This window comes from Prionailurus viverrinus, chromosome B1, assembly GCF_022837055.1.
Source record: "Prionailurus viverrinus isolate Anna chromosome B1, UM_Priviv_1.0, whole genome shotgun sequence".
Classification (NCBI taxonomy): Eukaryota; Metazoa; Chordata; class Mammalia; order Carnivora; family Felidae; genus Prionailurus; species Prionailurus viverrinus.
In genome coordinates, this window is record NC_062564.1 from 114,534,923 (window position 1) to 114,559,673 (window position 24,751).

The window sequence follows — 24,751 nt, forward strand, 5'->3', positions numbered from 1 at the left end:
AGTAGGTAGGAATGTATGAATTGGGGTCACCAGTTTTTTTAAAGTCATATATATACTCTTTGCAGCCTTATTAAGAAATAAACTTTGTGCTAGTAAAGCCTGATGCTAGTAGGCCAAAGTAATATCAATGACACTCCAGTAACTTTGTAAAATTTGCTAAAACAAGCTCAGTGTTCTTACAAGTGAAGGTTTTATGATTTTCTTGAACTCTCAGGCTCCAAATGATGTTATTATTATAGCATGAATCTTTTAATCGTATTCTCATAATTAATCATACACAGAACTCCCTTTGGATCTTATGTTAATTTTATTACTTAAACTATGTCATGTCACAGGAATCCATCTGTCTTTGAATTAGATTTGTATGCAGTTTACGTAGCTTGAGAGAACACTTTGGATTTTACACATTAGCTAACTCTGTTTAACATTTTTGTATTATTTGGCACATCTATGTTGTACCCTTTGTTTTCTATGACAGCAGTAGGCAATTTTCAAAATAGTTGCTTATTTCATCTAAAGCAAGCCAGTAATGCTATGCGTTTGGGGGTTTCATAGGGGTGGGGTATAGAATCGGTCTTATTCTCTGGAGCCACTTTGATTAATTTTTCAAAGACTTCAAACAGTTACATAAATATTGACTGTTCACCCAGCCTAGATAATCTACATCTTAACTTTTCTGTGAGTTGAATGATTAGGGTGTGAGCAAAAGGACATTGTTTTGGTTTTTCTTTTTGTATATTAAACTACTATTTTTACTTGTAGCTCTTATGTCATGGAAATGACACTGAAAAGTTAGTAGAATCCAAGGGTGAACAGCAAAATAGTAGGAGCTTAAAGATACATGATCTATGAAAAGATATTTTTAAAAATTGAGTTTTGCCACCCTTGACAGAAAGGACCAGAAGAGATATGATAGCATCTTAAAGTATATGTTAATGGTAGGATGAGTACAATAACATTGGTTATCACTAGGCTACAAAAACAGATAAGGCTGCAATATTCCAAAGGATATATTTTGCTGTGGTTCAGAGCTAAACCTTAAATATACAGCAGTCAATAATGAAATGCTATAATATAAAGCCATAATTCCAGGTGACACTTATTAAAGATCTTTTGCAATTGCATTTTCTTTTTGAATAGACATATAGTAGGTAGAGGAGCCAGCTCAAAGGATGAGAATGGGTTTTGTCCTTGTGGAATCTCTGCTCTAATCGATCTCAGTGTTCTCATGATGCACATGATGGTGGTCATCTCTAGAATAATTTCCATACCCTAGAAGAATTTTAATAGAAGATTAGTAGCAGAAATTATGCTCAGGAGTTAAAAAGTGTTTAAGGTGTTTGCTTATTCTGAAATAGAAGGCTTAAAATGTCTTGATTTCTCTCCTTCCTACACGACTATACCCCTTCTGCCATTCACCTAAAACACACACACACACACACACACACACACACACACACACACACACAGTTTATCAGAGGTTCTCTGAGATAGCCCAGATTGTGTGTATAATAGTATAATGGTCCCATCTGGAAACATGGTGAGTAGTGGTAAATCTGTCCACAGAGAAAAGCTCCAAGCTGATAAAACTGGATTGCAGGTACCAGTCCAGAATACAGTGGAGGAATGGAATAAACCATTAAATCCTACACGGTGTTGGAGAGTCAGGGCAGCTCATGTTGGGGGTTGGAATGGGATGGTGCTGAGCAGTATAAAGTTTTATGTGGGCCCCCTATAGAGTTATGTAACTGATTTAGCACATCTGGGCAGGGAATAGCTTGGCAACTATCACACTGATTGCAACATCTATTATTGGGAAATAAGACATCTTGGTGAGGTTGGGGGTCTGTAGTGGTCATGGTGCTTGTCATTTCAGAGTAATCAAAAGGTTTTAAAAAGAAGACAGAAACCTTGCAGAGGGTTTTGCAAGCTGAGAATGTGGGTGGGTCTGTATTATAGACTTCAGGAAGGACAGAAACAGTGAAATCACTATCAGCCACCAGATTTGAGAGACTCATATTGATCCTATAATTGCAGGAAAAGCAAAGTTCCAAAATATGGGATCCTTGTAAAATGAGTGGGTTATGCTTCACACTGGAAATAAAACTTCAGTGATACTAATAACCCCAAGCACCAATTTTGAAAATAACAAAGAACTCTCATTGTTTCACTCTCTTTCAAAACTCACCCATATAAAAGACATAAACTGAGTTTATGAAAGAAAAGATATAACTAGTAAATCAAACTGTTCACCCTAAGTTGTAAAGAAAGAAATGTGAGTGGTAATTGAGGTAAAATCTTTCATCTGTTAACTTAGAAGTTTAAAAATTAATGAGATTTTTTAGTGCCGCTGTAGATGTGGAGATTGGAACTATCACGTTTCTGGTCAACTTCTCCAAAAAAATCCTTGACTCCTTTAGCTTATGAATCATATTTCTGAGGCTCTATCCCAAGGAAATAGCCCCTAATAAGAAAACAAAATAAAACAAAACACCCTATTTTAGTTTGTTTGGGCTACTGTAACAAAATACTATAGACTGGATAGCCTATAAAGAACAGAAATTTATTTTTCAGTTCAGGAGACTACAAGTCCAAGGTCATGGTACCAGCATGGTCAAGTTTGGGTAAAGGCCCTCTTCTGGATAGCAGACTGCTGACTTCTCACTGTGTCTTCATGTGGTGGAAGGGGCAAAGTGTCTCTCTGGATCTTCCTCTATAAAGGCACTCATCTCGGGGTGCCTGGGTGGCTCAGTTAAATGTCTGACTCTTGGTTTTGGCTCAGGTCAGGATCTCCTAGTTTCGTGGGTTCAAGCCTTGCAGGGGGCTCTGCGTTGGCAGTGATTCTTTCTCTCTCCCTCTCTCTGCCCCTCCACGACTCATGCTGTTTCTGTCTCTCTATTAAATAAATAAACTTAAAAAAAAAAATGAAGGGGCGCCTGGGTGGCGCAGTCGGTTAAGCGTCCGACTTCAGCCGGGTCACTATCTCGCGGCCCGTGAGTTCGAGCCCCGCGTCAGGCTCTGGGTTGATGGCTCGGAGCCTGGAGCCTGTTTCCCATTCTGTGTCTCCCTCTCTCTGCCCCTCCCCCGTTCATGCTCTCTCTCTGTCCCAAAAATAAATAAACGTTGAAAAAAAAAATTAAAAAAAAAATGAAGGCATTAATCTCATTCATGAAGACTCCTCCCTCATGACCTAATCACTTCCCAAAGGCCCCACCTCCTAATACTGTCACCTTGTGGGTTAGGACTCCAACAGAAGAATTTAGGGGGATACAAACATTCAGACCATAACAAACTGTATGTACAAAGATGTTCATCATGATATTGTTGACAGTAGTGAAAATGTGTGGGCAACCAAACTGCTCAACAGTATCGAGGATTATGTAATTTACTCTAAAATGAAATATCTACTTAACCAAATATGATTAAAGATAATGATTATGATGACTGATACAATATGGAAAATGCTTTTTTATGTGAGATCAAGTAAAAAAAGATTTAAAAAATCTTATGTATGTAAAATAAGCATATCAAATATATGGACATGAAAAGACACCAAAGTCAAATAATAGTTGTGTTAGGAAACTGAAAGTTTTAAAAAATTTTCCTAATTTTCTAAATTTATTGCTATGTGATTATCTTGCTCTTATTTTTTTAAAATTGCATCTTTTAAAACTTATCTAACGTAAGTAGCATTATGCCTACCTTATAAATGAATAAATAAATAAGAGCCAGCAGCTTCGACACATCGAGACCATTCCAGTTCCCTTTTTCTCCCCCCAGAAAAGAAAATAAAACCATAGATAGATATGATTATTTTGTTTACGAAGAGCCTAGGAAGTGTGCTTGTTTTGGTTTTCACAGTGCCGTGATCCATCCTTCCTTCCTTTCTTCTGTCCTCCCTCCTACCCTCCTTTCTTACTTCCCTCCCACCCTCCCTCCCTTTCAGTCTGGCTGTCAAACATGATAAATCTGTTGCATGTGCACCAGGCCCTTAGACTAAATATTCTACTTACCCGTTACTAGTGTTTTTTCATTGCATTTATCTTTTCATCCAAATATAATGATCCAAATGTTGTGTTGAGTTTGGGGAGCCTTTAATATGTCATTAGGAAGACCTTGATAAAAGAAAAGGGCAGGTGTCCCACCTGTGAAAAAGCAATAATAGAGGGGATTAGTTTCCCAAGTCCAGCATGGGGCTTACTGCACTGGCCAGCTTCCAAGCTACTGAAGACATGCACAGCTGGCCTTGGAGGAGCCACCGAAAGCAACGGCACGTGCCCTGGGAGACTTCTGGGCATTTCGTAGAATAGGACCTAAACTTAGAAAGCAAGTTTTTGGTTTTGGATTATTGCTGGAATCTTTGACATTCCTTTGGTGCATCAGTCTACAGGATATACAGTCTTGTTTGCCTGATGAAGACACCATCCCAGTATCTTTGATTTTGTTTGAGATCTGACTCTCCTTTCAATTTCCTAAGACATACTTTGTGTTATATTAGGTCGGGAAAATTTTTGCCTCACTAATCCATTTTCTTCCATGTTTTCCTCCTATTCCATTTGCTTCTTTCCCTCTTTAAATTATTACCATAATCTTGGCCTCAAAAAATCAGCATAAGCCAAAGTCAGTCTCATGAGGGAGATATTACTTTCATGTGTGGCCTAAACATAGCACATAAACTACTCCCTGGAAAAGAAAACAAAAATTGTTCAACAGGAGATGGAGTATATATTCTTCTGTAAAGAGATTTTTCCACTGTGCTTCCTGATATCCTAAATGGTTCCCAACCTGATGAAACAAAATTTGGATTCCCGTCTGGCACCAAAGCATTACAAAAGATTCTGTGACTTCAGTTTTGCTGTGATGATAAAACATTTTCAGGACTTTCCCCCCTAAAGTCAGACTTACACTCTGTTTAGATGATGAGGCTGCCCATTAAAGCAGGAAAGGGGCCGGTAGGGGACAGTGGAGTCTCTCAGGAATTGTACACGTTCAAAAAGTATGGACATTTGAAGAACAGTTTCTAAAGATGATTTCTATAGTGTGTCAGATGAAAGAGGTTTTTAAAGAATTTTTTATACTTTTATACTCATAGGATGATCTCTTATAAACCTTATTATATTCCTGGAAAGTTGCAGGAGTAAGATAAAAAGCACAACTAACTCAAAAAAGTTGTCTCTTGGGATTTTTACTTCTCTTTTGCTATCTCGCCATGTGACAGCCAAAGAAAATTTAAAGGCCACAGGTGCCTATAGGAAAATCTGTATAAGAAATCACAAACACTGTTTCAGAATGAGACTAATTTTATCTGTAAATATACTACCAAAGTGACCTGATGAAATTTGATTTTTATGCCTCATGCATTCATAGATGTACCAAACATCTATTAATACGTCATCATTCTCTGAGGCACTAGGGCTCAAAGATGAATTAGAGTGATTCCCTGTCCTCAAGTACTTGAGAATAGTAGATGGCGCCTGACTTGTACAGGGATAATTGCGATACAACACGATCAGTGCTATAATGATGATGGAAGTGGGTAAGGTGGCATTCAAAATACTGACCAAATAGTGTAGCTTGTGCACCAACAAATCAGAATAAATACTGGCCTCCGTACTGGAATGGAGTTAGGTAGATCTCCTATGGGGCCAGGTCTTTCCTCCTTTAGTTCCCATGTTGTGTAGAGTTCTAGAGGGCTTTAAGGAAGGGGTTGGGGTGGTAGGCTATTAAAAGGAGAGGCAATTGGCCGGGAGGTACCTTCAAAACTGGCTAACTAACAACCAGTGTGGTAGTGCTGATGTGTACCAGCTACGAATCAGCTCTGGATATGGAGTATTACAATTCATTTAAAAATGAATGTCCAGATATTTCCATCACTGTTAATCTAGATTGCTGTCTATTTTAAATTCATTGAGTACATTTCTGCAGCTGTCACTAAGCTTTGCTTCAAATGATGTATGCATCACCCTAGGGCAGGTGGGACATGTAAAGACTTTGATGGGACTCTGCTCAGCTTGAAGTTCTGGATTTAAATGACTGATAGCATGTGTGGGTTCACCAAAGATATTACTATTACAAAAGAGTAGTTATGTACCACCTTTAATCTGACCATATTGCATTTCATCATTGGTTGGTGCAGTGAAATGAAAAACCTTGCCATACAGTGAATACTTTAATCTAGCGGCATGAAGAAGGCCTTGTCAGTCTTGGCTCAAAAATCTGGGCTTAATGACCAAACTGGAGACAGTTTTTAAATACAAATAAAGACTATTCAGCAGCTATCTTTGTATGATTTCTTCTAAGTTAATAGATATTTTTGGTTATTTCATCCAATAGACTAGAAGTAAGGAATAAAATTGGGATGAAATTTATTCTTTAAACATATACATATGCATCTATAAAGCACAGAAAAGGTATTTACCAGCCATTTGGCTTTTTTTTTTTACTCCATCAATATTTTGTAGCACAACGAATACAACAAAATGTTTCTGTCAAGTAGCTGTAGAAGACATTTTTCTACATTCTTCTGTAATTTAGAACGTACCTGGTTAGATTATAATTGACACAACTGAACAAAGACTGGCTATTCATTTATTACAACTTGTGATGTAACTGAATGGAAGTGTTCCTACTTCTGAACATTTCTTCGTGCGGGAGGCAGAGTGTGTAGCAAGATCAAACAACTGTGCTTCATGATTGTGTGTACTCAGGCAGGATGGTTAGGACTCCAGAGGGATTTGTGTGCCTGCATCATGCCCTGGGCACTTCCCCTCCTCAATCCCTGTGGAATTTCTCAGCTGCAGCCATCAGTCCGAGGGGTTAGATGAGCCTGAAAGAAGCAGGCCACATTGCTTTCGTTCATTTCCATTGCCTTGTTCCTGCCACAGTTCTGAGTAGCCAAACAATTATGGGTTCAGGCTGACCTCCCTACCACTGTATGTGATACACCACTGCTCTGCCTCTACCTTCTACCCCTTCAAGGAGGACCTCCACACCTGATAGAGAAAAATAGGGCAGTGGCTGCTATCATTGTATCCGCTTAATGATATACCTGCCTGTCTGATGTGAAATCAATTGACTTCACTGGCATTCTTGTATCTACTTTGGTGTGCCTAGCATTATCACTTGTAGGTACTGGAGAGCAGGTGTGGCCATTAGTTAGGAAATGAACCATTTTCTTTTGTCTCTCATAGAAGCATATTGTTGGGAGGAGGTCTTGTACGGTCTCTGTGTTACAGATAAGAAGTCTAAGGCTGCAAAACTTAGCAACAACAAGGGATAGGAGGTCTCTGGTTCTCAATCTCCTAACCCTGCTGTCTCCTATTTCAAGGATGCTTCAAATCAATATTCTACTGATGAAAACCCTGAATTAGCTCATTGTATGTGAATGGAAATATTGGAAAGAATTTCATAGGTTTTAAAGGGAATCAATCAAAAGATACAAATAAACCTTGCAGGTTGGTCTCAGTTTTGTGATTTGTTGTTATATATTCTGTAATATCATCATCAAGTTATTATCCCTTTTACTTGGGTGGAAATTTGTAATTATGCCTGTGAAATTGACCTTGAATGTTATTGATGTCCAAATATAGGAGCAATGTTTTCCGAGTTTTGGGGCTTGCAGCTTCATTTATGAAGGTCTGCGTATCACAACTTGAAAGAAGAAATGCAGACTCTGCAGAAAATCTAATTCATATTAACATGCCAGTATTCTGATGCTATTTCAGAATAGCATAAATAGTGCTACTTATTTTTTATTCTCTAAGGCTCAAATCTTTGGAGCCATCTTTGATGTTCAACCTCTATTATTCATCCCCTACATCAGAGTAAGCCTCCATGATTGATTCTTCTTATCAAAATTACTTTTAGTATCTAATTTTTGTCCCACTGCCACTATATTCTTTATTAATTTATGCCTTAGCTCTTGTAAGAGGCTCATAGTTGACTTTGCTAACTCTTGAAAGATTAGTTCTCCCAAAATACCTTCTTCATGTCCTTATTTCCTAACTCCTTCTCTTGCCACTTGAGGCCTTCTATAATCCAGACCCACCTTACCTATCTAACCTTATTTTAAGCAAAAATTCATGTTCCAGTGAAAGTGGTCTTACGGCCAGCTGCAGTGCACACAGCGAGCTGTGTTTATTCATTGTTATTCTATGTCCTGCCGTATCCTCTTTTTTTATCTACTCTTTTAAGTTAAGCTAAGCTCTACCTCTCTGAGAAGCTTCTCTCAATTCTCTGAGCTTCTGTGGTAAAACCAATGCCATATACAGTCTAACACCATATTATGTATATTGGTTAACATTGATCTTTAATTGTTTATGTTTCAGGCCTTGTATCTCTCTAGGAAGATCATGAGATCTTTTCAGGAAGAAACTATACATACACACTGTTGCTAGCATAAGGAACCTTGTTTATTCTTTGACTTAAACTGTTTTAAAAGTCAACAAATCTTTTAGATATGCCCACCTTTATCTCAGCATAGCATATCCAGTGGTCAATCAAATTCAATCAGATATCTAGGGGATTTATTTCATTTATAGGAATCCTTTTTTATGCTGAGTATTAACAACTGCCTTCAAAGCTTACAAGTAGAACTTAAGAACTTCTTAATTATGATTATGAAATGAGGAGGCTGAATATGAAGACGGCTTAATGATGCATGCCCTGATTAAGTCATATATGCTCATAAATATGCATGTGGATGGGGTATAGTTAGTGTCAAAATGGATTAAGATCCTAATTTCCTCATTTTTGTTCACACTCACATATAGATATGGGGAACCACTAAAAATGAAAATGTATTCTATTGAACATTTTACACAAAGTATTTTGTATAAGAAGTTTATTTTATTGATATTGTACACTTGTCTTATTCAAGACAGAATCTTGTGTTTTGAAAGACACATAACAGGCCCACTTGTTGGCACGTGAAAAATATGAGTCCTTTTACTAAGGAGCATAAAATATATTTCATAGTACCAATTCCATTTTCTGAGCATCATGGTTCCAACTATATTTACCACAGTTGATATTTTCCTTGAAAGTTTTCCTCTAAAATTACCTGGTATCATAATAAAATGCCGTATTTAAAAACTGTTCTATTTTATGTAAAGCTGTTATGAGAGCAAATTGCAAAATAAAAGTCCTCAAATCCTCCTTTGAAATCACCTTCTCTCTCATAACCTAAAGTTGTAACTCTTGAACTTTCACCCCTGATAGTTAGTTCCAGAAGCTCCTGGTCTACTTTATCAGAGGTCTTTCATAAATCCTTTAAAGGTGATTGGCATTTGTAGTTAGGTCTCAGACATTTTACTTATTGGCCTCTGACACACATCTAAACGTTGGTATGCTTTGAGGTTCCCATCTTGGTTAGAGCAGAAGATGTCAGGTAAGAAGCCAATATGATTTTAGTGAATGTTTTCCTCATTGTTTAAAGCCCTAAGAGTGTGTGTCTACCAAAGTAAAAGTCTGTCTTTTTTTAAAACGTTGTATTAGTTCCTGTACAATATAGAAAAAACCCCTCGATTTGCCAAGTTAAAATCGTAGGTATTGGATTGGCCCTTCTGCAGTTTCATTGGAAAATGTTTGCTTGCTGTGTGATGGATATAGCAGCATTAAAGTGCCAGAATTATTGTGAAATCATATGGGGAAACATTTTATTCATAGAAGTCTACTCATAATGTTTTTGAATTCTAGGGAATTTGCCTGTCAGGATGAATCTGAGATTTAACTGTAAGGGAACAACTGTGTTTGTTTTGAAGGAGGCAGTGAAACTCTGTGGGGTGGTTAGGGGATTTCAAGTATCTTTTTAATGGCCAAATGGGACTGGATTTTCTGGTGAAGATCACCTATATTAGCATTTCTATAGGAGGCCAACCATTATCCTAACCTGCACAACATTTTGTTCTCAGTTAGTTTAACAAGATAATTTGACATTTTGTAGAGCGCTTTTCATATGCATGACATTTCAAATACATCATAGCATTGAGCAAATTAGTTCCTTACACAGGCAAATAGCAGTTCTTCCTTCAACTATAGTTTTAAGTATGGAATGCCGTTTCTATTTAGGAAACTGAGAATAACGGTAAAAAAAAATTGTGTACTTTTACTTAACAGCCATGTCAAAATGTTTATTAAGTTGGTAGTGCTATTGCAAGAAGGTAGAATTTACATTGCTATAGAACCAATTCTTGGGTATGTTGGAAAAAAGATTGGAGAGAAAAATGGACCAAATACATGGCAAGAGAGAAAGGATTGTGATTATTATATTGTCTTCTTGAAATTAAATTTAAGTAAGGAGAGGACAAGAATTATGAAAGACTAAGGATTAGGCGTGGAGAATTAGGGCTGAGAAATAGTGGGACCGGGTTTTCCTAGTGGAAAAACCTTTTCTGTTGGGCCAATAAGTACTTCCCCCGTATTTATGTGGAAGTTTATCGATCAGGGAATCATATGATGAAAATACATTTAAATGATTCCCCTTGTACATGGATGCAGTTGGATTTGAGAGAGACCAGGAAAGAATTCAGAGCTGAAAAGTAAAGACCTAAACTCTCTGAGGTAGACATTGTCTACATTGTGTAGATGAAAAACTAGGTTTTACAAAGTTAATCTGTCCAAAGTCACAGCTAATTTGTTACAGTGCGAGGTTCAAACATATATCCCTGTGGCTGGTTTCACAAATTATACTCTGCTGGGTTTTTGTTTGTTTGTTTTTTTTAACCAGAAGAAATACTACAAAACTGTTATTGTTATTTTGGCTTTAACAAAAAGTCATCCATTTACGTAATATTTAATTATGTTCCAGGTACAGAGAACCCAATGGTGAAAAAGACACCATCCCTTATTTGTAAAGACCAATTTGTTTTTATTTGTCTCATTCTAAATATTTATATGTAACAGACTTACTAAAATTGGTATGCATGGTATAGCTAACAATACTGTATTGTACACTTAAAATTCTGCAAAGAGGGAAGATTTCACGTTAAATGTTCTCACCATCAATAAAAAAAAAAAAGAAAATACTGGCATGCATAGTGTAAGAATATATTTTCTGAGCATATACATTAATATGTGCTAATCACATCCGCCTGGGTTAACCATGAGTGTTTTCAGTGTATGAAGAGAGCACGGTTCCTTTTTAGCTTTGTAAAATAAAAGTTCATTAAGTTTTGGCAAGTAGTGTCTCATGATTAATTTGCATTTAGAATGAGAAGCTAAAAAACCTATAAACTAGAATTGTTTTTTTTTTAAATATTTATTTTTGAGAGAAAGGGAGCCAGCATGAGCGGGGGAGGGGCAGGGAGAGGGAGACACAATCTGAAGCAGCCTCCAGGCTCTGAGCTGTCAGCACAGAGCCTGACACGGGGCTCAAACCCACTGACCGTGAGATCATGACCTGAGCCGAAGTCAGACGCTTAACTGGCTGAGCCACCCACACGCCCCCTTATAAACTAGAATTGTGAACAGAGAACCTCTGGAATACTTATGAACCAATTCTTTCCAACTTCAGTTAAAGCTTCTGTTTTCCTTAATGGCAGCTCTGTGTGTTTATATCAGAAAATGGATCCAATAGTGTGCTTAGTAAACAAGCAAGTCTTTAGTTTTGGAATTTACAATTTAGGAGTCGGACTGTCTGGGCATGAATCCCTTACCTGCCACTTACTGGATTTGTGACACTTAACCTCTTTATATCCTCATTTTCTGAAATTATATTGAGGTCACTCAACCAGTGTAAGTAAATGAAACTGTGCCTGGGTGGTGCTTAGTTTGGTGCCAGACAGATAATGAGCACTTGTAAATATTAACCATCATCATTATCCCTTTCATTATGTGCAAGTATTTGTATTTCCCCACCCCCCACCCCATGACACTGTGGGGCCATCAGCTTGGCTGATTTCCACAGATGGGCTCTTACTGGCTCACGCCTGCTCTGATTGCCTCAGTGCCCTCTGCCTTCATGCTTGTTTCAGAGGGTCTTGACTTCCATGCTGCCCCTTCCCTCTGAAGTACTCCTAACCCTATTCTGATGGTTTCATCTCTACTCTTTGTTTACTATCTTCCATCACGAATTTTCAGTGTTAAACCAGTTCTCTTAGGATTATTTTCCCCATTGATGACTAATTTTAGCAATAGGCATGCTAAATAATTCATTTAGCACTGGCTTAAAGAAATGTGGGCCATTTACATGTGTGTAATGATGTATGTGGTGCTGCTGTTTAATTCATCTATCAGTTCTTTGGCAAAAGCTTGCGACCTTGCAAAGCCATTAATGAAAACAAATCCCAGTTTCCATTAACCCACTTTTTCCTCATTTTCTATTGTTTCAGTCACTGATAAATTGAGTTAACATTATTTAACTTACTGAATATATGACAAACTACATTCAACCATTGATCTTGTTTTTTTTTCTCTTATTTAAAAAATTCCCTTTATCTTTAAAGATCTGTTCACTGTTCTGCATTCCATTAGGAAATGGAATCTAGAGAGCTCATTTAAATTTTTCTGCAGACTTGGGAACTCAGTTTTTCTTCATGTTAATATATTACATTGTATATGTAATAACAACTCATCATATAGCATATAATCTCACAAAGAAACACATCTTTCTTAGTTCCCAACCCCTACTCTCTGACGTCTTGCAGCCCCCTTCCCTGCAAGTAGAAATAGAAAAGGTTGTCATGACAAATCCCCTATAGGATCATGGGGTAAAACTTCTAGTACCATAATAATGAAACACTTTATGTGTGGGAGACGAATGATAGAAATAACAACTGTGCCACATCAGACCTCATTAAAGTCAATGGACTGTAACCAGGGACTATTTGTAGTCTTGAACAGCTTCTATTGAATATTGTACTATATTTATTATCTAAATATTGAAAACAGCAATAAAGACAACTCCTCATTTGCTGGAATTCCATTTCTGGAAACAAAGCCTCAACATAAAGCCCAGAAAAGATCCCATTGCACTTGGTTTGGAAACCCTCTTTTTAATTGTGTAAGTGGAGTTGTTTCATCCAGTGTGTTCTTGTGAGAGTCCCCAGTTGTCTCATAAATATGGTCATTTTTCTCTAGTTATAAACTTACAAATATCAATTAATTCTTGGGTAAGTGTAAAATGTGCTTGAATTTATATGAAATACTTCATTTAAATGAAGCACAAGCCAGAATTGAACTTGAAATAACGGCAAGAAGGTTTAGAATGCTATTATGTGGCCTGTTGGCCTCTCTCCACAAGGCACAGAAACTCAACCAATTAAAAAAATGCTAATGATAATAGTAATGTTGCGAATTACATTCACCACAATTCTGTTTTTTTTTTAAGTCTATTTATTTATTTTGAGAGGGACAGAGACAGTGTGAGTGAGGGAGGGTCAGAGAGACAGGGGAAGAGAGAACCCCATGCAGACTTTACACTGCCAGTTGTGGAACCCAACATGGGACTTAAACTCACAAACTGTGAGATCATGACCTGAACCAAAACCGAGTTGGTCACTTAACCGACTGAGCCACTCAGGAGCCCCAACATTCACAATTCCGATGTAAGTTGCTTATATTTATGTAAAATATTCACATTGCACTTGTTAAAATTTCCATTTTAAAAGTGAGAAAAATAAATAGACAAAACAAAACACTTGTTCTCAATGTATTTCATGAGAAAATAAAAACATACTTTGCCAGAAGGGCATGCCTTGCTGCCTAAAAATTCTAATGGAAAGTATATTTGGGAATAAATAGCCCATTTTCCTCTAAACTAGTTGCTTTAAAACCAATTGGCTGCTACCCCAAGGAAGTATTGCATTTTACATTTTTTATTTATTTATTTAATTTTTTTTTAAAATTTTCTCTTAATGTTTATTTATTTTTGAGACAGAGAGAGACAGAGCATGAACAGAGGAGGGGCAGAGAGAGAGGGAGACACAGAATCGGAAACAGGCTCCAGGCTCTGAGCTGTCAGCACAGAGCCCGACGCGGGGCTCGAACTCACAGACCGTGAGATCATGACCTGAGCTGAAGTCGGACGCTTAACCGACCGAGCCACCCAGCTGCCCCTGCATTTTTACATTTAAACCAGTGCACCTGTACACATCCACCCAGTTGGCTTTAGGTGACCTAATGTGTACACTCCTAATGTTTTCACATTTATTAGCTACTAAAAGAAGGGAGTTTTTTCTTTTTTTTTTATATCTTCTATGAGTTACATTGTTTCATCTTCATTAATTGAACACAATTTCTGCAAATATTTTGTTTCATAAGTGTGACTTGAAATTGTTACCAAGAAAAAGTTGAGGGTGTAAAAGCTAGAAAATAAGCAGATTTTTGAGAGGAATATTCATAAAATTACTTTAAAGATTTGATCTTTTTATTTGATTTTTTAAATCTCCTCTAGGAATTTGACAAAACAATTCTAATTACTAATCTTGGGAGTCTAGTACATTATAGATTTTCCTAGCCTTATTGAAATTAGGTGGTTGGGGCTCAAAAATAAAAATTTAGCAACTTCATTTTTATGGTTTATAACTAAAATACCAATGAACTATTTTTACTAACAAACTATTAATTTTTATATTTTTTATTACTCAAATAACTTGTAAGAATAAAATCCCCTAAACATTTGTTAGTGTGTATCTTGTGTTGCTAAAAAAAAAGGTAAATCTACTTTTACAATTTTTCAATTAAACTCATTGCCTTTAACATAAATAATGCATATCTGAATAATATTCTGTCGAGAGTTATGGAGCTTGGCTATTGTAAACTTAAATTATTACCTATTATTTATTATGATTACCTTGCTTTTACAAACTGACATTCCATGGAGATTAGAAACTTGAGGAAATTTGAAACAAAAACACACACATAAAAGATATTTGAAACAAACTAGCCTCTGTTACATATAGTGCAGTACATGCTGAATTAAAATATCTTGGGAAATAAATCTCTTAAATAAAAAAAAAGTTATTTCTTTTAAAAATTAACACAGTATGAAATAATGTTGGCATGCATCAAATACTCCATAGGCAGTATTCCTTTAAAGTTTTATTGAGTGCTAAGTCCTGTGCCCGTTTATTAGAGACACAAAGATGAACAAGGGAATTTGTATCCTCAAGAGCTTACAGTCTAGTGGGAGACTGTAACAAGTAATAATAGTATATCTGCCTCTAAGTAGCCATGTTATAAAAATATGAAGAAAGCCATTGATAAAATGAAGCAGTTTGGAAAGTTGGCGATGGTTGTGTCCAGTCTTTCAATCTATAGAGCATGAGTTCCAAAATGAGAAGCAGCGTGCTAAGTCAAAGAGCACTGAGCTTGGAATCAGGAAGCTGATGTCTGCTGTGTGGGACCCTCAGCAGGTTGTTTTCACTTATCTTGGCTTCAATCTTACATTTGCAGAAATATGAATCATTGATTTATAAGCTTGTGTTAGCCGATGAACTTTTACAGCAAATGGTTGCAATTCAATATGGCAAATTGGAGCTGCTCTCGCATCTGGGTATCAAGCACAGTGTGAAAACCTTGGGCTGTATGACCTCTTGGGTATGTTGTCGTATGGACATTTTATGAGTATGGGGAAAATACATTTTAGCTAATATTCTGCTTCTACCAAACATTTGCTGTTTAAGCCTTTTACTTCTAATTGTGGAATGAAAAGCTTTGGTCTATGTTGAAAGAATTTCAGGCATTAAGCATGCAAGCAGGTGGGAGGACTTTGGGGAAGGCTCTGAAATTAATCTGTGCCTACTTGCAAGGTTAATCCAGAAGATCTGAAGGTAAACGTGGTTTAGTATTCTCAAAGGAGCAGGAGGATGGGGGAGGATGGTTCAGGAAGGCTGATCTACCATCTCCTCTGTGCCCAGACAGGTTCCTCTCTCCTGAGAGCCATCTGCAGCTGTTGGAGACCTATTCCTGGGATCACTTGCAGGGGAGGGGTCCTAGGCTTGCACACATTTCTTCTGTAGGCCTCCCTACTCCAGTGTGCATTGGCACATGGGTTGCTCCATATGCTTTCCAGGGCTTCTTACTCACTCTTTCCCTCCGTGACCACAAGCTCAGTCTCCTGCTGTTTCCTTTGCCTTAATATTTCTGCTTTTCTGCCTCCAGAATTCTGGATAAGAGTATGGAATTTTTGGACTATTTACTGTTGTTTGAGGTAGTTTTACATCATTTTCTCTGATGACCTCTTTGCCTCTGGAGATGAAACTTCTGACTAAAATTTCAACCTTTAGGGCACTTGAGTGACTCAGTCAGTTAAGCATCCAACTCTTGATTTTGGCTCAGGTCATGATCGCACAGTTAATGAGTTCGAGCCCTGACAGTGTGACAGTGTAGAGTCTGCTTGGGATTCTCTCTCTCTCCCTCTCTCTGCCCCTCCCTCACCACCCCCCCCCCCCCGGTCTCTCTAAAAATAAATAAGTAAAGTTAAATAAAATTAAAAAAATAAATAAATCAGCTTTTTATTAGGATGTGTCAAATTGTTTAGAAGTCTTACTACTTTTATTGATGATTATGACAGTAATATAGCATGGAAATAGTTTATAAGCTTCAATGAATTAATGAGAAATGAAGGGCAGACTCACTTATCATATGTATATAGCACTTACAGCCTTTACCTTCCCAATAATCACAAAAATATGGTAGAGTTAGTATTATTTACCAGATCTTTTAGCAGACTAAAACCAAAGAAGTTAATTGTAAGATCAATTTGCACAGCAGTGGAAACCAGTAAGTCTTTTAACTTTGCATTCCATATTCTTTCTTTATACTAACTTGCCTCTTTGAATATTTTAATCAGAAGGTAATGTTAATTTCTCACAATCTTATTCACATACACATTCAGCTTTTCTTGTCAAATACTCAAATACATTATTACTATTGACTAAATGTAACAAGAAAATATAAATAAACCAGAAGACCGAGTTACTATTTATTGAACTCCTAGTTTGTGCCATTACATATGTTCATTATCTTTTTTATGGAATGCTCAAATGATCCAGGTCAGTAGTCACCATTAGGTCATTCTTGTAACAAGATGGTGAGTTTTTCCCTGTTCTCAGGTTTTTATGACAACACATCTAATCATGATCACTCAGGGTATGAGCCTTCCCTTTGTTTCTTTTTTTTAATCCTCTTCTCTGAAGTATAATTGACATGTAAAAAGCTGTACATATTTAATCTATCAGCTCAATGAATTTGAAATAAGTATACATCTGTGAAACCATCACCATGATCAAGGCCATAGACATATCCATTACCTCCCAAAGTTTCCTTCCACTCCCTACTATTACTATTTTGTGGTAAGAATGCTTGACATAAGATCTACCCTCCTCGGAAATCTCACATATACAGTACACTATTGTTAGCTGTAGGCACCATACTATGGTAGATCTCCAGAATTCATCTTCCTTAAAAGTAACTTTGTATCCATCATATTCCCGTTTCCCTCTCCTCCCAGCTCATGGCAATAACTATTCGACTCTCTGCTTCTATGAGTTTGACTATTTTAGATTCCACATATAAATGAGATCATATTTGTCTTTTTGTATCTGGCTTATTTCATGTGGCATAATCCCCTCCAGATCTATCCATATTATTGCAAATGGCAGGATTTCTTTCTTTTTTGAGGCTGAATAACATTCCACTGCATGTATATGCCACATTTGCTTTAACCATCTATCTGTTGATGGACATTTAAGTTGTTTCCTTACGTTGGCTATTGTGAATAACATTGCAATAAACACAGGAGTATAGATATCTCTTTTTGAGATCTTGATTTCAATTCTTTTGGATAAATATCCAGACGTGGGATTGCTGGATCTTATTCTAGTTCCAGCTTTAATTTTATGAGGAATCACCATATTTTTTAATAGTGGGTGTGCCAATGTACATCCCACCAACAGTGTACAAGGTTTTTTTTTTTCTCCATTCCATCACCAATGCTTATCCTGTTGTTGTTGTTGTTGTTATTTTTAATAATAACCATCCTAACAGGGGTTAGGTGATATCTCATTGTGGTTTTGATTTGCATTCCTCTGATGATCAGTGATGTTCAGCACTTTTTCATATACTTTTTGGCCATTTGTAGGTCATCTTTGGAGACATGTCGATTGGGTTCTTTGCTCATTTTTAAATTGGGTGATTTATTGTTTTGCTATTGATTTGTAGGAGTTCCTTATATATCTGGAGTGTTGACCCTTTATCAGATATATGGTTTGCAAATATTTTCTTCCATTCCATAGACTGAATTTTTATTTTGTTTATCATTTCCTTTGTTGTGCAAAAACTTTTTAGTTTCATATAATCCCACTTGTTTAGTTTTTGCTTTTGTTGCTTGTGCATTTGTTGTGATGCCCAAAAAATCATTGTCAACACCAGTGTCAAGGAGCTTTTTCATTATGTTTTCATCCTAGGAGATTTATTGTTTCAGTCCTTATATTTAAGTCTTTAATCCATTTTGATTTTAGTTCTTCCCTTTGTTTCTATCCATATTATTTCTTTTCCCCCCAAAACAGGGACAGCTAGAAAAATGTGTGTTGACATAGGAAGCAAGAGGTAAAAACAAAACAAAACAAAACAAAAAACCCAGCCCATTATAGATTCTGAAACTTTTCTCGAACACTTATTTATTTAATTGTAAATGTTTATAAGTGGTAAAATGTTTTTAAAGGACAAGTAAAATCCTTGTAAAAAAACATCTCTTCTCGGGGCGCCTGGGTGGCGCAGTCGGTTAAGCGTCCGACTTCAGCCAGGTCACGATCTCGCGGTCCGTGAGTTCGAGCCCCGCATCGGGCTCTGGGCTGATGGCTCAGAGCCTGGAGCCTGTTTCCGATTCTGTGTCTCCCTCTCTCTCTGCCCCTCCCCCGTTCATGCTCTGTCTCTCTCTGTCCCAAAAATAAATAAACGTTGAAAAAAAAAATTTAAAAAAAAACAAAACATCTCTTCTCTAAGTAACCAGAAAGGTTACTCAGCCATGAAATACTTGGAGTGGAGAAGAGTGGATAGATTCAAGTAATAGAAATAGAATTGACAGGTTTTGGTAATTCATCTGATAAACCAGATGAGGGTATTCCAGACATGTGCAATAACCACCCACCCCCCAAGATCATGGGAAGGCTCATACATAAGCATGTGTTTACTTCTAGGTATATCTCTCACCTTAGAAAAGAGCCTTCTGACAGGTGGTAGAGTGCTCCAGCAAATATTAGTTTTGGGCACAAAGAATTAGCTTAGCTTAAGACACCTTCTTATGATGTGATTTGATGACCTGGATCTATCTCCAGCTAGGTTTGTTGACACAAGTCTTTAAAGCATTTCCATTATGGCTAATTTTTACTAATGTCTGTCTCAGGCTGACAGTTTGCATTGTCTTTCAAGCAAAAACTCTTTCTGAAACACGAACAGTACTGATTGCCATGAATTTTGTTATTACAAAGAGCAATCTGGTTTTTTAGCCTCTCTCTGTTTTCCATAACTCATTTTTCATTTCATGAATTCTCTGCTTGTAAGTTTTCACTTCTTCTGTTGCTAATAGCTTCCCATTCATATTCTTGAACCAGTTTCTCTTGCAGAGTCATGGCTTTCTGCTGACAGAGTTCACTGAGAATTTCTGCTCCAAGGACCTGGCCAAATTCAGTGAATAAGAGTCAGGTTTTAGCTTTTGTATTCATTCATACAGCTCATGACTACTCAACACTTCATCACTCGGCTTAGAATGGAAATGGCCACTGTCTATCTGAACTATTGTTAACATCAGTTTTGCCTGGGAAAAATCTATCATTTGCCTTCTCTGATTTTTCATCCTAGTGTCCAGCTGTCCATTGTTAAATTCATCCCATCCAATCATTTTTAAAAAATTATTTTCATCCTTAAAATCAAAAGCAGTATCAAATTATCTGATCTGCACAGATTATTTTCAAAAATTTTATTTATTCTTTTTTAAGCAAGATCTGTATTTATGTCTTTCAGGAGGTTTATGTAATTTATTAGTTCACTAAGCCTAGTATAATGCTCACTCCAGTCTTCTGTTTCTTGTAGTAACTGTACATCCTCTTCTCCAATCTAGTATTTTCTTTATAAATCCCATAGTTTAGATTCTCATCTTATCATAACTCAGTTTAACTTCATTTTCTCTTTCACATAGTGTGAAATTCTTTGTAACTTTTTCATTTTCAATAGGTATGTTTTTGTCCGTGTCTTTTCAGTTTCCTTAGATTCTATTCTTTCTCAATTCTCAATATAACACACTTCCCACAGCATTTGGTTTATTCCTTTAAGCCTATGATTGAATATTTAAGACAGACATGTTCAGAAATATTCTTTGTCTCTTCATGTTTTCAAAAGATATTGCATTTTTGACCATTTTTTCATGATTTGATATCTTTTAAATATTGTTTTATAGCTTATTTCACACTAAAATACTTATGCAATTTATTTTTATTGATAAATTCTACCATTTAAAAGGAACATTCATCAGGGGAAAATGGTAAGCTAATTCCAATAAACATAATAATAAGAGATATCTGAGATTTATTATGAAAATCAGGACTAAGCTCTTCTGACACCTTTGCTGTTGGTGAGACAGTAGTCAAAGTACCTTCCACTGTAATTTTCCCTCTGGTAATTCCTAACATTTTTCTCTTTATTCTTGAACATCATTATATTTAAGTGTGATTTATTTTTACTTGCCATTTTGGGTATAACTTTAATCTTAGGGTTTCTATATTCAGTTCTGGAAAATCCTCATCTGTTATCACTTAAATAAGGGCTTCTCTATAATTTCTTTTGGGTACTCTTGGTGATGTAAGTAAAATTTTGCCTCTTGACACAGACAGCTAGGTAGGTGGGTAGACAGATAGAAATGTAGATAGACAGATAGTTGTCTTAGTCTGTTTGGGCTGCTATAAAAAATTACCACAGGCTGGGTGGCTTGTAAACAGCAAAAACTGTATTGCTTACAGTTCTGGAGTCTGGAAAGTCTAAGATCAAGGTGCCAGCATGGTCATCTTCTGGTGAGGGCTCTCTTCCTGGTTCATAGATGGTATCTTCTCACTCTATCCTCACATAGTAGAAGGGTTTGGGAGTCTTTCTAGGGAATCTTTTATGAGGCACTGATTCCATTCACAAGGGCCCCAGCCTCATGAATTAGTCATCTCCCAAAGGCCCCACGTCCTAATACCATCAGTTTTGGGAGTTAGAATTTCAATATATGAATTTTGGGAGCATACAAACATTCAGACCAGAGTAGATAGATAGATAGACAGATAGATAGGAACAAATCAATATTGGATCTGTCTCTGGGCTGTATTCTGCATCTTCTACATCGATTCTGTCTTTAACCATATCCAGGCTACCATTTAAATGATTTGTTCTTCTTTTTTTTTTTTTTTTTTAATTTCAATGACTTTTTTTTTCAAGGTTTCTCAAGGGTTCTCTTTCAGATAGATTTTTTTCTTATTTACCTTTAAAAACCCTTGCTCTTTAATGAATATTACCTTTTAATTTATCTCTTAAAGTATAATTAATATACTGACTTTTGTCTGATTTTTTTTAGATTAATTTTACCTGGAAAGACTTCATGATCCTATTGTTGAGTGTTGCCTTTCTTAACATTAGATTTCTTCATATGTTTTAGAATTTTGTTTTGTGTACTCATGTATTCTTTCTCTCTGCCTGCCTTCCTCCCTCCCTCTCTCTTTTCTTTCTGTCTTTCTTTCAATGTAGTTTTCTCACTATGTATGCCTGCTTTTCTTTCCTCTGTACTCACCCTTTCTTACCTAACTCTTTTATGTTTGTCTTTCCCTGACATCCTTAGCCTTCTAGACCAGACTGGTCTTCAAATGGCATTTCTAGAGGTGCCTGAATGGCTCAGTCGGGTAAGCATCCGACTTCAGCTAAGGTCATGATCTCCCAGTTCATGAGTTCGAGCCCCTCGTCAGGTTCTGTGCTATCAGCTCAGAAATGGAGGCTGCTTTGGATTCTGTGTCTCCCTCTCTCTCTGCCCCTCCCCTGTTCACTCTCCATCTGTCTCTCTCTCTCTCAAAAATAAACATTAAAAAAAATAAAATGGCATTTCTAGACCTCTGTCCTAGATATATGTTGTAGAGATGATAGAGTTAAGCATCAAGTAAGCATCTACTGGTTTTCTAATTGAGAGACTATGTCCATATTCTTCAGCCTTTAAGCCAGAGACCTGGTTTTTTTTCAGCTTATCTTCAGCATTTCCAAGTCACTGGCTTTATTAAGTGAGCCTGACTCTGGTTAGAAAACTTTTGAGTATTTATTCTCCAGGAATCATACTTATGGCCATTATTTCTATGTCTGGAACTAGAGCCAACAGGCTCATGGCTTTATCCCTGCTTCCCACTTTGCATTTTTGGTCCGTTTCTAGCCTGTGGACATGCCCGTTTCTTTTTTGAATACAAATTCTTCTAAAAATTTTTTCTCTTTTTATAATTGGCCATATGTTTTGAGTAGAAGGAATAAATCAGAGCATAAACTCAAGGTGCTGTCTTCACAACACTATACTAACAAATTTTTCATATGTGCTATTTTATGTAATCTCTTCAACTTCTTTCCCTCTTCAGGGCAGATAGATATCTTATACATTAACCTATAACCCTTACTATGCAGACCAGAGACATCAGAAGTATATATTTGTTGCTAAATACTTCTTAGTTCAAGTAATTTTATAATAGAAAAAAATCTGATTCCTAATCTTAAAGACATTGTATATATGAGAATATGTCATTATATTTCTGTGCATGTGTGTTTGAACGGGTGTAAATAGATATGTATTTTCATACTTATTAGGGTCCTGCTGAGTTTATCTACCTATTCATGTGATTTTTTCTTCTGCTTTCAGTTTGGCCAAGAATATCTTGAATATGATTCAAGAAATTTCTCTTTAGTCCAGAATACAGAAAGAAATATGAAATTTTGAATAACAATTTTGGATTCTGCTGCTTCTCGTAACATTTTCAATCAATTTTATTGCTTGATCGTTTTTAACCTGTTACGAAACACAGATGACCAGACTTACTCTGTGTAAGGGCTTGAGGGGAAACTAACTGGCCCACTGATGTTTTTATTCTCATGATAGTGTTTCCATGTGGAAGTTGGTAGCTCAGGATCACGTTGGGAGCCGGCTGACTGCTAAGGCCTGTGCTGCTTGTGTCTTGAACTTTCTAGAGTTTGGAAGTCATCAGTCCAACTCAGTAGCTCATTCTTTAAAACCAGAAGGGTCTGTATTTTCCTTGGCCTCTTTATTACAGCAAATATTAGAAGACCTTAATTCTCATTGTGGCCTAATTATTCTCTTCTATTCATAATTCAGTGGGAACTATTCCTGCTTGAGGAAATGAGGGCAGAAATGATATAATTGAGAGTAATGGCTTGAAAGCCATGAATGTCTAGAATCTTGTGTTAAGTCTGATACATACTAGCTTGGTGGTCTTTATAGGCAATTCGCTGGAAAAAAAGAAGTCTTTCTCTACTTTCAAAGTGGGATCATCATAAAGACTATTTACTGAATGACAGTAATGAGATAGCTCCTTAAAAAAAATGAGACCTAGGGGGCACCTGGGTGGCGCAGTCGGTTAAGTGTCCGACTTCAACCAGGTCACGATCTCGCGGTCCGTGAGTTCGAGCCCCGCGTCAGGCTCTGGGCTGATGGCTCAGAGCCTGGAGCCTGTTTCCGATTCTGTGTCTCCCTCTCTCTCTGCCCCTCCCCCGTTCATGCTCTGTCTCTCTCTGTCCCAAAAATAAATAAACGTTGAAAAAAAAAAAAATGAGACCTATAGTTAGTACCTAAACACTTTCCAATTAAAGAGTATGTCTTTAACTCAGCTGGTTCTCAATAAGAGAAATTCTAATATATGAAAATTCATATTTAATAAAATAGAAATATTGTAAGGATAATTCCAATTACAAATATATACGTTTAACTGCCAACTAAATATTTGCAAGGAAGTCATCAATCATGATGAACCTGACTGAAGAGAAACTATAATCTTGAACTTAGTACTTTTAATTATTAATATAATGAAATCTTTATAAAAGAAATTTTCCTAAGACACATGAAATCTCAGTACCAATTTGCAATTAAATTCATCTTTACTGATGATAAACAGGCAGCATGAGTAAAAATTCTGAATGTTCAGTGTTCTTAAGTAATGCTAGATGATTAGACATCTGGCATAGGTTTTATAATTAACTGAAGCTTAAGAGTTATGCGGATAAGCTGGCCTTTACAAATATCTGGTCCTTTCTTTGAGGTTACTAGTTAAAAATAGTGATAAAATACATCAATAATTATTTACTAGCCATTTTGGAGTAAGAAAAAAAATATTAAACCACTTTCAAAAAATTCTTCTTTGTATTTCAGGCCCTCCGGGGAAACGAGGTAAGAGGGGCCGAAGAGGAGAATCTGGTAAGTCTCTCAGCTGCTCTTTGTCATTAATGTTTTGGTTAGATTCCTGCATCTGTTCCTCCTAATTAATGATTATGTAGTCTTGCTGGAGGTTGCCCACAAGCTTGTGCATGTGTCTAAATCTTCTCTACTAGACCTAGAATTTTTTTTTTTTTTATCATCTCCTTATTTCCATCAAACCATAGATAGAAGTTTGGAAGATATTGTTAAGTTGTTAAATTTGATAACCACTGGCACCCAATTTGGGGTTATTTACTGTATCAGATTAAGTTGGTCCTTTCTGTGTACAGTGGAGACTTTTTTAGCTGCACACAGTGTGGCAATATC

At 36.6% G+C, this 24,751-nt stretch overlaps 1 protein-coding gene across 1 annotated transcript in view; it reads left to right on the forward strand.

Annotated features, from left to right (window-relative positions):
• Window positions 1-24,751, forward strand: part of COL25A1 (collagen type XXV alpha 1 chain) — a 471,130-nt gene that overhangs the window by 226,047 nt on the left and 220,332 nt on the right. The window contains exon 3 of the mRNA XM_047856433.1: window positions 24,380-24,424. Within this exon, the coding sequence (XP_047712389.1) occupies window positions 24,380-24,424 (45 nt within the window). The remainder of the gene's footprint in view (window positions 1-24,379; window positions 24,425-24,751) is intronic.